Source organism: Ceratocystis lukuohia, assembly GCF_044167205.1.
Source record: "Ceratocystis lukuohia strain C4212 chromosome Unknown Supercontig2_pilon, whole genome shotgun sequence".
NCBI classification, from domain to species: Eukaryota; Fungi; Ascomycota; class Sordariomycetes; order Microascales; family Ceratocystidaceae; genus Ceratocystis; species Ceratocystis lukuohia.
Window position 1 is genome coordinate 553,243 of NW_027263521.1, and position 14,893 is coordinate 568,135.

The 14,893-nt window shown below is 51.0% G+C and overlaps 3 protein-coding genes across 3 annotated transcripts; 1 reads left to right on the top strand and 2 right to left on the bottom strand.

Annotated features, from left to right (window-relative positions):
* Window positions 1-661: 661 nt before the first annotated feature.
* Window positions 662-4,810, bottom strand: HOO65_020142 (Tubulin-folding cofactor D; the record flags this gene model as incomplete). The annotated part of the gene is made up of 3 exons (XM_071006296.1): window positions 662-1,505; window positions 1,594-4,568; window positions 4,634-4,810. The coding sequence occupies 3 exons, from the start codon at window positions 4,808-4,810 to the stop codon at window positions 662-664; spliced, it is 3,996 nt and encodes a 1,331-aa protein (XP_070860780.1).
* Window positions 4,811-7,088: 2,278 nt separating this feature from the next.
* Window positions 7,089-11,048, top strand: HOO65_020143 (SNF2 family domain-containing protein; the record flags this gene model as incomplete). Its single annotated transcript, XM_071006311.1, has 2 exons — window positions 7,089-8,124; window positions 8,185-11,048. 2 exons carry the CDS (start codon window positions 7,089-7,091, stop codon window positions 11,046-11,048), a joined length of 3,900 nt encoding a protein of 1,299 aa, XP_070860781.1.
* Window positions 11,049-11,344: 296 nt separating this feature from the next.
* HOO65_020144 (Gamma-tubulin complex component 2) lies at window positions 11,345-14,373 on the bottom strand (the record flags this gene model as incomplete). The annotated part of the gene is made up of 3 exons (XM_071006401.1): window positions 11,345-11,791; window positions 11,889-13,801; window positions 13,893-14,373. The coding sequence occupies 3 exons, from the start codon at window positions 14,371-14,373 to the stop codon at window positions 11,345-11,347; spliced, it is 2,841 nt and encodes a 946-aa protein (XP_070860782.1).
* Between the last annotated feature and the right edge of the window lie 520 nt (window positions 14,374-14,893).

Below are 14,893 nucleotides of genomic sequence, written 5' to 3' on the forward strand. Positions count from 1 at the left end.
AAGACAGAACCATCAGTGCCAATGTTCTGTCATTTAGCACTGTCTCATCAGTGGCCAAAACAACCGAGCCAGCCTGCCTCTATTCCTTTTGTCTCTTAGCCCCATGCTAAATGCTTAACCAGGGGGCTGTCCAGGGCATTAACAATGTTCTAGGGCTTACCATCTGCTTCTAACGCCCAATAGCGCCTGATGGTCACTGTTCTAAAAGCCCTAAAAGCTCTAGAAGTCTCTCAAAGCCCCTGAAAAATCCACGAGACTAGCGCAGTGTCCTAGCCCAGTACCTGTCATCTGCCATGCGTATGTATAGCACGCCGTCTCCACCTAGCTCCGTCTCTGTTCTCATTTTGCTTGCATTTGCCTGCATCATCTTGCATAAAGATCTGGGACACTTGGGGAAATTAAACAGGCCCAGCAAAGAGAAGGCCAACCTTTGCCCCGCCTCTCCGTAGGTCTGTGTCTATTGTTCCCCTACCCCTTGTTTTCTATGCTCGCTTGTTATCTTTGATCATGCATAATATGCATAACAGCCCCAATCGCGTAGACTTATAAGCCAGTTAGCCAAAACCCCATTTTTTTTGCCTTCTCCTAGGTGGCAATATGCAAAGTGGTCTTGTAGCATGTTATCGTCGCCAACTATCCTCCTCACTCTACCCCTCTTTCCTCATACTAGTCCTAATCTCTCCACCACCCCCCGGATCTCCTCTTTCCCGGCTGTCCCCCAATTCACCCCCAACAGCTGCCCTGCCAACTCGGAGTCTTCGCCCACAACCGACCAGATCTCATCAACTAGAAAATTGCGCACTTTGGGCCAAGGGTGGAACATGAGCGCACCAAGTCTCCTTCGTGCTTCAAGAACTGCTTCTGTGCTTCTTCCCATCGCACAAGAGTCGTTCGTCCACTTGCTCTTGCCTCCATCTTCCTCAACCCCATTCCCACCACCACTATTACTCTCCCCCGGCCCTTTAAGCCCCATTCGTGCGAGTCCGCCGTAAATCTTCACACAAGCCTCAATCTTCTTCATGTTCCCGCTCTTATAGCCTGCCTTCTGTGCCTGCAAGCATAGCCCGCGAGCATCCACTCGTGCGCTTTTCTGCAGCAGGCCGACATGCATCAAAAAGGCTGTGATCTCTAGCGACGGTACGAGTACACGGTCAATGCCCTGAAATGCGCGAATATTAGCGACAAGGGCAGTCGCAACAACATCAAGGTTCGAGTCTGCCACTGCCATGCTATTGTCACTGGGAGAGAGAGAGTTGGCTTGACTGCTAGTAGCCCCGTCTGATACGAACTCTACCAACGCAGCCCGGCTATTGGTTACCAACATCTCATTTCCCATCTCCGCCGATGTTACATATCCTGCCATTAGGGCAGCCATCCACGCCTGCATATCGGCCCTGGCCCATTTCAAAACCAGCGGATGCAAACGCTCAACTCGTAGCAAATTCAGTAGCGAGAAAAAGTAATCCCGTGAGGAGAATGTCAAGTATACAAATGGGCCTCTGTATCTGTATGAAAGTTTAGACTGTTAGCAAGCTGGAATATCGAAAAGTCAGTGATGTATATGCAGCCCAAGGATAGAATCGGCTTGCTCACTCTTTTGTTAGTGCCAGACTCAGCGTCTGATGAGCTTCTGCGCGCACCCGATCTAGTTTCTCGGCTGCTAGACGTAGCACTGCCGGAAGCAACAACTCTACAGAACGCTGCAGCCAATGCTTGGCTGTTTTTGTCTCGGTTCGTTTCTCCGCCGCACTGTCCCCCAACATCCAGTCCACTCCACGCCACATACTCTCAACAGCCTGTAGTGCTGCCACACGCACCAACGAACCAACATCTCCACGAGCATTTGTTGTGTAGTTGTTCAAGCCTTCGGCAAGTAAATCAAGAAAGGCGTGTGGGTTCTGGCGCAATATGTCACCCCACTTGAGACTACGGAGAATGGCAACGTGTGTGTCAATATCATGGTCGGCATTCCAACGTTCGAGCAGGACAGAGGCAGTTATATCGTTGTTAGGCTCAGTTAACCGTCTTGTAACTGGATAAGATATTGCCATAGCATAAAAGTAGCCGTAGCCGTGTCCCATGCGACCACTGTGTTTTTTCTGCGTGGCATCAGCCCAAATCCGGACAATTGGTAGCCGTTGCGCCGGTGAGGAGAGAATCAAATAGACTAGGCTAGCTAGCGACACAGCATCAGCTGTCTCCTGTTGGTCAAACTCGAGCCAGCCTGGAAGCACCTGGCTGAGAACAGCCGTAATCTCAGGCGTGACTCTCTCCTCTCGACAGGTGTCACTTAGCACTGTGACATAGGCACATACACGCTCCGGGTGCTGGGGAAGGAGCACCTCATGTCCAGGCAGAAGCAGCAGGCCTGCTTCATGTGCTTCCTCAGTGAACAGAGCCATTTGGATTACCGGAAGCAAGGAAACGCTTAGTCGACTCGCAGCTTCTGCAAGCAGCTCTTCACGCCGGAATGAACCAAGCTGTACCTGTTTGAGAATCGCTGTGGTGGTCTTAAGCACCTCCTGCACAAAATCATGCAACTCCCTTGTCTTTTCCTGATCTTTTTGTTCCAACACCAATGCTGCCAGCTGTGATATCTGATCTAGTATTGCTGCTAGACATAGCAGCAATCCATGCCTCTCCTCAGCCTGTCGAGCTTGCAGTTTTTCAATCTCTATAGCTACCAATCCCATGGCCCGATGGAACTGCTTCACTGCCGTGACTGGTCGCATACGAGCCATCTCCAGCGTTAGCGCACCAAAACTTTTGCCCGCAACCCTACGCGCTGCAGCATCTGCATCCCCAATTCCACGCCACGTGAGTAGCGCGTGCTGTAAGGCCCCACCATACACCACACTGAGCCGTGTTGCATTGCTTGATACCTGGTCAATAGCGCGCGAACGTAGCGCTACAGAGCTGTAATCAACAGTCTGTACAAGTGAAATGCCCTCAATGACGGTGTCCGGGTGTCGGCCAATTAGTTCTTGCAGTGCAGCTGAAGCACCACGTCGGATGTTGCCAGCAGGGTCTCGCGAGGCAGCGACTACCAGTTCGGTAGCTAGGGTCTGGATGACTGAGTCCGTACGGGTCTCGCAAATCGAATCGCTACTAGTAAACGACTGTGTGGGGACGCCCAGAAGCTCAGTAGTTGTATAGCGCCGGGAGATAGCCCAAATTCCAAAACAAGCGGCGTCCCTAACATTGGTACCGATGGACGCGCCAGAAGGACCACGCTGTTCAAATGACAGCCCCAGTATCAGGGCGTGGATAATGCTTGAAAGCTGCGATGCTGGTGGGGATCGTCGATACAATAGATGAGACAGGGTTAGTGTTAGACCATGCCACTCCAACGGGTCTACGGCTGATAAGTCGCGCGTTTTGGTAGCTGTGGAATCCTTAGCGTCTTCAATCCACAAGACCTTTTGGTTCATAGCTTCAAGAACAGCCTCGACAACCTGTTCGGCCATCTCTGGAGACAACTGTAAAGTGATAATGCTCAGTGCCTTGCTAGCGGCAAGGCGGACGGGGGTCTCATTGTCAGCTAAGCGTTCCATGAGGAAGGTGATGCATGTCTCAACAACCTCCATGGTATCTTCGCTGCTGGCGCCCTCTCTATTTCTTTCATCGCTCCGCAGATAAAGAGCTGTCACGGATCTCATCACTTTGATGATCATTTTCCGCGCAACTGACGATGCCATCAAGTGACGTGCTATGCCCGACTCACCCTTGGTCAGGTCAAGAGCCGTTTTAAAGATAGGTACACGGTAGCTATCCATGTCGGATGTGCCTATTGATGCCCGCAAGACACCGGCCAGGAAGCTCAGGCGGCCACCATAGTAATATGCCGATTGCACGGGTACATCGGCGCTAGGCTCTAGACACTTCAAGGCCCAGCTGATCAGGGAATCCAACACACCCATCTCTTGCATGTCTTTACGCATGCTCATTCGTACTAGAAGTGCCCTAGCACCATCACGCTCCTTTCCAGGCTTTTCCAGATATTTTATGGCCATGGGAATCAGCCGAACGGCAATGCTAGGCAGGTTTGGCGGCCATTTAAAGTTTGGAATTTCGGGTATAGTCAAGTCCTCGAGATCAACGGAACTGATTGTTGATAAATCAAATGGCGCAAAGAGAAGCTGAGATAGCCAGAGAAGAATAACATAGCGTTCCTGCCAGGTCCAAGATCTCTGTTCATTGTAGCCGAGGCTATGATCAAGGTTACGATTACAACTGTCTCTGGCTTCTTTTTGGTGTTTGACAAAGTCGGCTTCAATAGCTGAGAGGAGCAGCTCGATGTATTTTGTTTCGACGTCGAAGAAGCGCACAATCACCTTCTCGCCTCGGACCTTGCAAAAGGTGTAGAGCAAATGGGCCACGGCTTCGGACAGCGGCTGAATTAGATGTGACTTTGTACGCAAGCAGGGCTGCATACCGCTGGTCTGGAGATAGTCTAAGTAAGCCGTAGCTAGTTGTGGAACAAGCTCTGGCAGGTGCGGATCCAATAGCTGTGGGAGCTCCAGGAACTCGCTTAGGACCTGGAGAGAAGGCACGGAGGTGGATGTCAGCTGCGTGTCATATGATCTAGATTTTTGAGCTTCTTCTATGGACTTCCAGTCATTTCGCCACTTACTTGACTGTCCAAGCGGGAGACTTCCTGCATGCGCACACGGTAGCGCAGCTTTGAAGCCCCATTGACCCCAGTGCCGGGCTTTCGAAGTAACTTCGGCACACTCTGGCGCAAGTCAGCGAGAAGCTCGCCTGAAGCCTTTTGTAGCCACACGTCAGCTTCAAAATCTGGGACATCCATAGCTATCTTTAGTTGTCGGAATGACAGTAAAGCATGGGCGGGTTTCGAGGTGCGCAGAGAAATGTTAGGTGCTGTCCAAAAGGGGAGCTTGGATAGAAAAGGTGGGGAAATTAGGAAGCTATTTGTATATTAGGGTTAGATACGCAGGCTAGATTAGAAGGGATCGTTTCTAACCCTGATACTAGATGTAGTAGAAAGGCGCGGCGGATCAGTTACATTTCAACAAGCGCATTACATCACCCTGCCACACTTCACCACCAAGGGATTTTCCTTTTTCTCCTCTTGTTACGATACAATGAGATCCAATGTTGCAGTGTGCAAGAGAGACTGGCGGATCAGATGCGGCGGCTCGGCTGATAGGAGGAAGCTGTCTTGGTGGTGTATTGTTGGTCTTCGGTTAAGTCATTGGCTATAAGCCGGGTTCCTGGGTGGGTGGGTGTTGCTTGCATTCCCTGACCTGCATACGTGTGTGAATGAGAGGAGACATAGGAAATAGTGAAACTTTCTTTTTGCTAGTAAGAGTAGGAGTAAGTCGAGCGGAGTTGAAGGTATATAGTGGAGGCACTGCAACCTAGTGTTCGTTATTAGTCGAGGGAGGTCTTGTGACCCAAAATAAGACAGAGAGATTAGACTAGTCTTAGCAGGGCAGACACACTAGGCTTTTTTTCTTACAGTAGCCCGCGTGCCCGGCGTGGCACTGTAGCACATGACCCGTGCACACACCAAAAGAGCTACAAGGCAACTAGACCATGATGGCCAGGGGGGGCTTATCTCTTGATGGCTGGCCTCTTTTGGGGATGTTCTTCAACAAGGGCCTGGGGGCGAGGGAAGACGAGAAGTGCCGTACGAGACATAAGTGTGGCTTATCTACGCTATAGGCTATCGGAAGCCCAGTCTACTCCAAGCTGAGTAGGATCTTGTCTGGATTGGCGCTTGTATATGCCTCCAGACCCCGCTTTGCCTGGGGTTGATGACGATATAAGGAGGGTGAAGATAAAACAAAGCCAGCCTTGATGTCATATTAGTTGATGAAGAAAATAAAATGGCATAGGATTTTTCCCTTCTATTGCTTACATAATAAAATTGATACCTGCTATTGCTCTTCTCGCTGTGGTGAGAACAAGGAGGGAAGGAGTGAAAATCTCTTTTCTTCCTCAGGTGACTTTTGCTGGCTGGCACGTGAAGCCTTGGAGCCTTGGAGCCTTGAACTGCCATAAGGGTCCCCCGAAATCTCCTCCCATGCGTATCGCCACACGTTTTTCCAGCCTCACTTTCTTTCCTCATTATTGTCGCCGCGACTTTTTGATTGGTGCTGCCTTCTCCTTTATTGCCTTTTTGGTGTGAACAGCCCGTCATTTTAGATAATTAGATATTTTACCTTACATCGCTTTTTATTTCTTCTTCTTCTCTCTTTTTGGCCTTTTTCTTCCTTCTTTCCTCGCTTCCTCTTTCGCCGGCTAAGAAGCCCTCAGAAAAAAGAGTCCCGTGAGCAAGACTCCTTCCTTCCCCCCCCCCCCCCCCCCAATAACAGTCTGCCTATAAGAGCCCAGAGCCGCATCGTTATTTAAACCAAGGTAGGCCAAAGCCAAAGAATAAAAAGCCTATCTCCTCTTTACTTGGTTGTCTAACTGTCCTGACGTTAAAGAATCAAACCAACCCGCGCTATACACGGTCCAAGACACACACGAACCGGCCAATTTTGCTCCTGTTTTCGTTACTGGCTGTGGCTGGCATCCATTTACTTGCCCCTCCTTTGGCTTTGTCTATTTTTTTCCTGTAATGTGAGAGCAAACATCTGGCTCAATCTTCTCGCGCTCGCCCGAGCTTCTCCTCTCTAGCGCTCACCTCAGCTCTGATCGGAACTGGGACTCGACTTGGTATTTAACGACATCATTGTCGTCGCCTTATCAGAACGCTGCCTTTTTCATCCGACTCTTTTAGCACTCGCCACATATATACACGAATACAAACACACACACATACAACTAGCCAACCTACTACCAGTCCAATCTCTACAACATCGCATTCTCTCTAGCTTGCCGTTACTTCTTCCATTTTTGTCCTTGCTTCTGCTAAATAAAGACGCTCGCTCGTGGTGATGCTACAGAAGTCCAAGACATTTGAGGCATTGCGACGCCGTTACTACTTCAACTTGTGGCCTTTCATAAACCAAAACACTCCGATACGCACGTGATATAGCGCCTGTTTTCTTTCCCTGGTTCTTTGTGCTCCTTTGTCTCTAGTCCACAATCTCTCACCTACCACAGCTTCTCTTGCTATGGATATGGAACTAAATCCTGGAAGCTATCATGACGACGGTGTTTTGAACCGTATGTCTACCATGTCTCATACACCTCATATGGCCATGGTCCAGAACATGCTCCCTAAGCCAATACCTCAGTCCGTCCAGTTTGGCCAACCGCCGCCGCCGCCCCAACAAACGCTGCAGTCACCACACTCTTCAGTTGAATCCTCTGTAGAACCTGCTTTCTCAGGCTTGCCGTCCACATCGCTGCTTCCTATCCAGTCACAGGCTCAGCCACAGCTGCCAGTAGCTATGGCCGGCGGCTTCAACATTGACTTTGTCCATAGACAACAGCCGTCTCTTCCTACACACACAGCCCTTGGCTCAGGGTCTATGCCTTTATCCTCTTTACACACCCTAGCTTCGCCAGCCATGGCTCAGCCCAATATAGTTCCAACCGATCAGGTGCACTCCTTTGATAGTAGTAGCAGTAGCACTTTTGATACTTCAAACACTTATGTTGCAGCCCATTCATTACAAAATCAGACTCTAGCGCAAGCGCACTCTCACCACCAACATCAATCCCAGCAGCCACCCCCTTCTAGAACGACATCCTCGTCACATGCTCACGCACACCTCAAAGAAGCCGGTTTTATACCAACTAGTCTCCCGCCTATCAAATCCGGGCAAGTCTTCCAAATACACGACGACGACTCCAACTCTCCTACTGAATCTACGCCTCCTCCACCGACCATAGCCAATTCCCATCATTTTTTCTCGCCCGAGCCTAATGCTAGTTCATTTCACACAGTGAGATCAGAGCCATCATTTACAAGAATGAGCTCAATCATGGAGGAGGTGCAGCGCAGCTCTACCGATGACTTGGAAGTGGATCCACCGCAAAAAAAGCGTCGTGTTGACTCTGGCGTTAGTATCGCGCGTCCTGCAAGTAGTGGTCAGTCTAGAATTTTCGCCAATTCTCTCGCTAGTCTAGATTCTACAGCAGCTCGCCAACCACCATCATCTACCACCGACCTTTCTACACCAACCACCGTTGATTTGACCTCTCGTAAGCCATGAACTACTAGCGACCGCTTCTGCTGCAGCGTGACTAACTTATGCAAATCAGATGACGACGATGATGTCCAGGTCTACAACCCCCGCGACGAGGAAGTTTGCTTTGGGTGTATTGAAGGCATCCTTCACTGCACTGTTGTGCCGTCTCCAAAGCCAGGCGCCCAGTGCCTTTTTGGTCCGAACTGGTTCCCTGCTGTCAAGATCATGCTCAAAAAGATTTCCGGTGATGGAACTTCACTTATTCAAGCCTACGATCACACACGTCAAATAGTAGGCCGGCTAGACTCCAACACAGCCAAGGCCTTGGCGCCTCTTCTTGACTCCAAGCTGAACATCCGCGCCGACTGCCGAATCAACTCTCGCCAAAAGGCCCCTAATGAAGTTGCTGGCCAGCCCTTGGAGAGGAACAATCAATTGCAGCTCAACATATATGGCCCTACCCATTGCCTCAACTACATTGGCCAATACCTGCAAAGCAAGCATATTGTCTTGCGACCACCTCAGTTCGTGCTCCCAGGAATCAAAGTCATGAATCCGCACAAGGCCGTTCCAAAGCCACAGGTCAGACCACCGATACGTTCGTATAGTCTTACAACGCAGCCAGCCTACCAGTCAATAGGAACGCGCTCCGTCGAAGAAGTTAGGACTGAGGTCCAGGGTATTTTTGACACCTTGAAAAGTAACAATCTTCCCGAAGCCGAGCCATCTGATATTGTTGTGACGCCACTGCTTAAACACCAAAAACAGGGCTTACACTTCATGCAAATCCGGGAGCAAGACGACCTGAATACAGACGCACCATTGTGGCCTCTGAGCAAGGACCGCAAGGGGCAACAGTGTTTTCGCAACGTGTTGACTGGTGACTTGTGTCGGAAGCCGCCAGTCACCAGGGGAGGGATTTTAGCCGATATGATGGGTCTAGGTAAAACGTTGAGTATCCTTTCGTTGATTTCGGGCTCGCTACCAGAGTCGCAGACCTGGCACATCCTGTCGCCAGTTCAGCCACAACAGCCGGTTTCCAAGGCTAATAACATCAAGACCTGGGCACCACAGGCCGCTGCTCTAGGTCTCACAACTCTGGTGCGCAACACTCGGGCCACTTTGCTTGTGTGTCCACTAAGCACGATTACCAACTGGGAGGAACAAATCAAGACACACATTAAACCTAATGGCCTAACCTACTACATCTACCATGGCTCAAACCGCATCAAGGAGATTGAAAAATTAGCTGACTATGACTTGGTTCTCACTACATACGGCTCTATATCCAGTGAGCTTAGCGCCCGCAGCAAGGGCAAGCAGGGCATCTATCCTTTGGAAGAGCTTGGATGGTTCCGCATCGTGTTAGACGAGGCTCATATGATTCGCGAGCAGACAACGCTCCAGTTCAAGGCCATTTGCCGTTTGCAAGCTAACCGCCGCTGGGCGGTCACGGGAACGCCGGTGCAGAACCGGCTGGATGACTTTGCCGCTCTGCTTCAATTTATACGTTTAAGGCCGTTTGATGATCGTGGCCGGTTCAACCGCTTCATCGTCGATCCGTTTAAACTGTGTGATCCCAACATCGTGCCTAAGCTGCGGGTACTTGTTGACACGGTCACCCTGCGGCGCTTCAAGGATAAAATCAACCTTCCCAAGCGAACTGACCAGATTGTCAAGCTCGACTTCACTGACGAAGAGCGCCTTTTATATGAGCTTTTTGCCAAGAATGCGCAAGACCGTGTCCAGGCCCTGTCAGCGGGCGGAGAAAAGGCCCTCAGTGGACATACATACATCCACATTCTACGGTCTATTCTGCGTCTGCGCTTGATCTGCGCCCATGGCCGCGACCTGCTTAATGAAGAAGACTTGCGCGTGATGCAAGGTATGACAGCCGATATGGCTATTGATCTTGACAGCGATGACCAAGATGCAATGGTCACTGAGATTACAGAGCGTAAAGCACACGAGATGTTTGAGCTCATGCAAGAAACTAATAATGACAGTTGTGTCACATGCACCAAGAAGCTTGGGGTTGATGAAAATGCAGCTGACGAGGCCGAGGGCGATCTTCTTGGTTACATGAACCCATGTTTCCATCTCATCTGTCGCGCCTGCATCCGTAGCTTCCGCCAGGCTGCTGATGCACAACTCAACGGTGCCACACGCGGCCCATGCCATGTGTGTAGTTCTGTCGTGGCACCATCACTAGTGAGTCTACGCAAGAGCGCACTGAGCCTAGAGCATGATGGCTCCAAGGCCACTGCTAGCACTGGTGCTGGCACGAACTCCAATCCTAGCGCTAGCGCCAATTCCATAGGCCTAGCGCAGACCGCTTCGGAAAAGCGCGCCGAACGCATTCAAGCGTACCGGGGGCCAAGCACCAAAGTACGGGCTCTTCTTGAAGACTTGCTTAAGTCTAAGGCTGATAGTGCCACCGCTCTCGCAGTTGGCGAGGCGCCGTTCAAGTCAGTTGTCTTCTCGGGCTGGACGACCCATCTGGACCTCATTCAATTAGCCCTTGACAATGCTGGTCTCAAGTACGTGCGCCTTGATGGCACGATGTCACGTACAGCCCGCGCAGCTGCTATGGAGGCCTTCCGTGAAGATGCCAGCGTCGATGTCATCCTCGTCAGCATCATGGCTGGTGGCCTGGGCCTTAACCTTACAGCTGGAAACAGCGTATATGTTATGGAGCCGCAGTATAACCCAGCCGCCGAGGCTCAGGCAATTGACCGTGTACATCGGCTCGGCCAGACACGGCCGGTTCGTACAGTGCGCTACATTATGCGTGATTCATTTGAGGAGAAGATGCTTGAATTGCAGGACAAGAAGATGAAACTGGCTAGTCTCAGCATGGACGGGCGTGACAAGGCGATGGACCGTGGCGAAGCCGCACTACAGAAACTGCGCGACATCCGGAGCTTATTCCGGTAATGAGGAATGAAATGTTGACGTGTGACGATGTTTATTTTATCAGGATTAGGGTTAATAAGAATTGAAATGAATTTTCTTCTCAACTGGCGCGATAGCCCAAACATCACGACAAAGCTCATTCTCTTTTTCATGTTTTATTTTAGTGAATCTAGACGCCCCTTCCTGCGCCGAAATGTATGTTTTATTTCTGGTATCTCTCTGTATGTGCGTATTCATGTTCTTTGTGCTATGCGTATGTGTGTATATGTGTGTATGTGAGCTCATAATATCTTGTCTCATTCTTCCCCCTAGGTCCCCTACGTGCCGGCCGCCTCATCGTCATGGCGCAAGCCACTAAACGCCGTGCCATTGTTAGCGATGCTTAGGCGGGCACAGAGACTGAGCAAGACAACTGTCTCGCGGGCAGCATAGTGATTGAGAGCGTCAAGTAGGATCTGTAAATGTTTGCTGAAGTTGAGCTCCCATTTGGACAGAAGGTCGAAAAGGTTGTCGACTCGGGCGTCAATGGAGGCATACTGATTGCTGGCGGCGGTTGAAGAAGAAGAGGATGAGGGCTGGGCGAGTTCAGCTGGTCGTGAGGCTTTAGTCGCCTGGTACGCACTCCATTGGCGGGCGGAAATAGATGGTGGGCGGGCGGCTCCAGGGAGTAGGTCGGGGTCAGATTTCTCGATTTCGCGGGTTATCCAGGTAAGGGTTGAAGGGGAAGCAAAGAATGTGCAGGTCTGCATAAGCTTGGAATGGATCTAAGTAGGCGAGGAGTGTTAGAAGGGCATGCAGGGTATGTCACAAAAACGGGAAAGGATAGTAGAAGTCCCCCCTCCCTAAGAAAAAAAGACTTACCCTTAGAAGTTTACCGTTAGTTAGCATACACTCTTTCAGGCAAGAATCGAGAAAGTCAATATGATCCCCAATCACTTCATCTACCGTGCGCATAGTGCTGCTGGCGTCGCTACGATCCAGACGAGCCATGAACTTTTGCCAATTGGGCTCTATGATTTCGGTAGTGCAAAAGTAGCGCAGCTGCTGCACAAAGACTAGCATGCGCGAACGCAGAGTCCAGGCACGGGCCTTCCAGACCTCAAGGCGGCGGTTGGATGATCGGTTAGTCCAGGGCAGTCCGCGCGACTGTAGCTGCCAGCTAGTGGATAGCTGGGCCTCGAGGTGCTGTAACGACAGTAGGTAACGGAAGAGAGTCTGGTAGCGCCAGATAGTGCGGCGAGATATGACGAGTGATACAGGAAACGGCACGGCATAGTCCAGCTGCAGTGATGTGATACCAGTGGCATTGCGGTCGGTCTCAAGTGGCTGGGACGATACAGGTGGTAGGACCTCGTCTTTGTCGACTCCTGTGATACCAACAACATGCTGCAACGTGCGCGTCCATGGAACCTCATTCATTTCGACCTTGACATCCTCCTTGAATGGGTCTAACGATACCACACTGCCAGGCTGGCGTAGTACTAGGTCTAGTAGTGACTGGAGTTTGCCAGTATTAACAATCTTAATAGGCTTGCGTAGCTCAGAAGCACCCAATTCGAGAAAGTAGGTAAAGTAGTCGGACGGATCGAGGAAGAAATAATGCTTTATAGAGCGAAGACGGGCAGGTAGGGCATGGGTAGTCAATAAAAGCTGCATCAATGACTCGTTTGCATGGGCGTAGGCGGCATTGATGTTCTCGAGGAACTTGGCATCATCAAAGGTGGTGGGCACATCAGCCATAGACGTGCTAACATCCATGCCGCCACACTCGCGCACGACATTGAGATATTTGCCTGAAAGTAGCACCTTTTCCTTGACAGCCTCCAGCTGTGGCGGCACAATCTGTTGCTGAACTGTGTATCGGCTATCCCAGTACTCATCAATATAGTCCTGCTCAAGGCGGTCGTGGCGGATGCTCTTGGCCTTGATCATAAACTCTGAGTGTGGGTCGTGAATGCTGCCGTGATGTAACCATTCATTAAGCATGACCATATAAGGCCGACTGGCATCCTGGAGTAGCGCCGTAAGCAGTTTCTTGGCGGCCGGGTCGCCTGACATTGTCTCAAGACGTTGGGTAATGAGCCCAAGTACAACGCCTCCTTTACACTCCTTTTTGCCGGTGATGTTGCCAGGGCCGAGGCCAGCACCCTCTCGCAGAGTCTCAAGGATGTTTTCAAAGTCGTCTCCGCTATCAATTTCTTCCTCGCTGTCCTCGTCTAGAAGAGCGTTCTTGGTGAGCAGCTCGAGGCCAAGGGTGTAGATCTGAAAGAGCGTGTGGCTCATGGGTTTGATGTGCACGTTTAATACGTGGATGGTAAAGTTTTCATTGGTGAGGAACTGGGTCTCGAGCTGGGCAATCATGACAAGGTACTCGTGTAGAATCTTGCGCACCGAGGCACACAGCGCATGATTGACGAGGCCAAACTCGTCTCTGCTCTGGGCGTCGACAAAGCATTGGAGAGCCGAATAGTGCGTAGCCATGCGGAGCATTGAAGCTGTGAGGTCGTGGAGGCTGGGGTCTAGTCCTGGAGCAATACGGTACTCAGGACCTGTCAAACGGTCTCGTTCTTCGCTCGGGTCATAGACTTTGGCAAAGCGGATATATTGGCCTTCGTAGCCCATAAAGGCAAAGAGCAGGTCTTCGATGATAACAGCCTCCTGTGCTTCGAGAGATAGATCGGCTAGTGGCTTGGGTGGTTGTGGGTAGTGCGAGGCAGAGGGCGGCATGGAAATGCGAGAGGCTAGCGGTGCAGTGGTGTGTTTGACGATGGAGGCTTCGGGATTCCAGAGCACTAGAGAAAGGGGGATGGAAGAGAGGTTTGTTAGAGCAAGATTCTGCGAAATTTCATTATTGCCGAAACATACCCTGTGGTGTCTCTGGTGCCGGTCTGTCTTTTTGCTTGGGCTCAGGCCGTTTCTGCGCCGTAGCTCGACGATCTCTGCGATCGGGGCTGCGCGTGCGTGTACGTGACATGAGTGTCTCAACTTGATATGAGGTGCGCGTTTCAGTGCGTCGTTCGCGCTCCTCGACCCTCATGTCTTCCGTAGACCGACCGGCATGTGGGCGAGACGGGTTTGCCGAGGCCGAGCGCTTGTGTGCATGTGCTGTTGAAGAGGCCATAGAACTGGCAGTAGACCCATGGCCGCCGTGACCATGGAAGAACTGCGTGCTGGGCGACCGGCTATTCGCGCCCCGGTCACCGGCATGATGCTCGTGGCCCCGGTCCCCGGTACTAGTGCCTGCACCGCGATAGGCTTGCGATGTTGAGCTTTGGTATCGCGAGTTAGGACGATCAGATGGGTCGACAGTGGTATTTATTCGGCTGGTGGCGCGTGATCCAGCCATTTCAGAGGATTTGCGGTGTCGATAGGGCAGAAAAGACTATAGAAGAAAATGCCCAGCGCTAGCTTTGCGTGGAGCAAGCAAGCTTGAAACCCGAAGTCCTGAACTTTTACGTCTTTTTGTTTTGTTTAAGCTCGTTGTCAAGGTGGGATGTTACTGTGGCGCTCTATCTGTGGCGTCAACTGGATGTGGCTCTTCTTTGTTTGGCCCTTTTTGTTTCTTTCTCCCCATATGATGGGACAGCCCCACCTTTGGCAAGGCGACTAAGGCCAAGCTTCTAAGCAAGGCCAACCCAGCTTTGAGCTTCCACTCACTAGAAAGCCACTGTAAGACCCCCTGTAAGACGCTATCTTATAGTGACTCTCTTTGCTGGCGTACGCCAATCTGTTGCCTGGATTTTGTTACCGAAGCCAAAGTTGAACAATCCCCAAAGAGCCTTGAAGCTTGGAAGCTTGACGATACAAACCAATTGACCAGACACCCTCTTGCTTCGCCTCTATTGCTTCTTTTTTTTCACAGACTT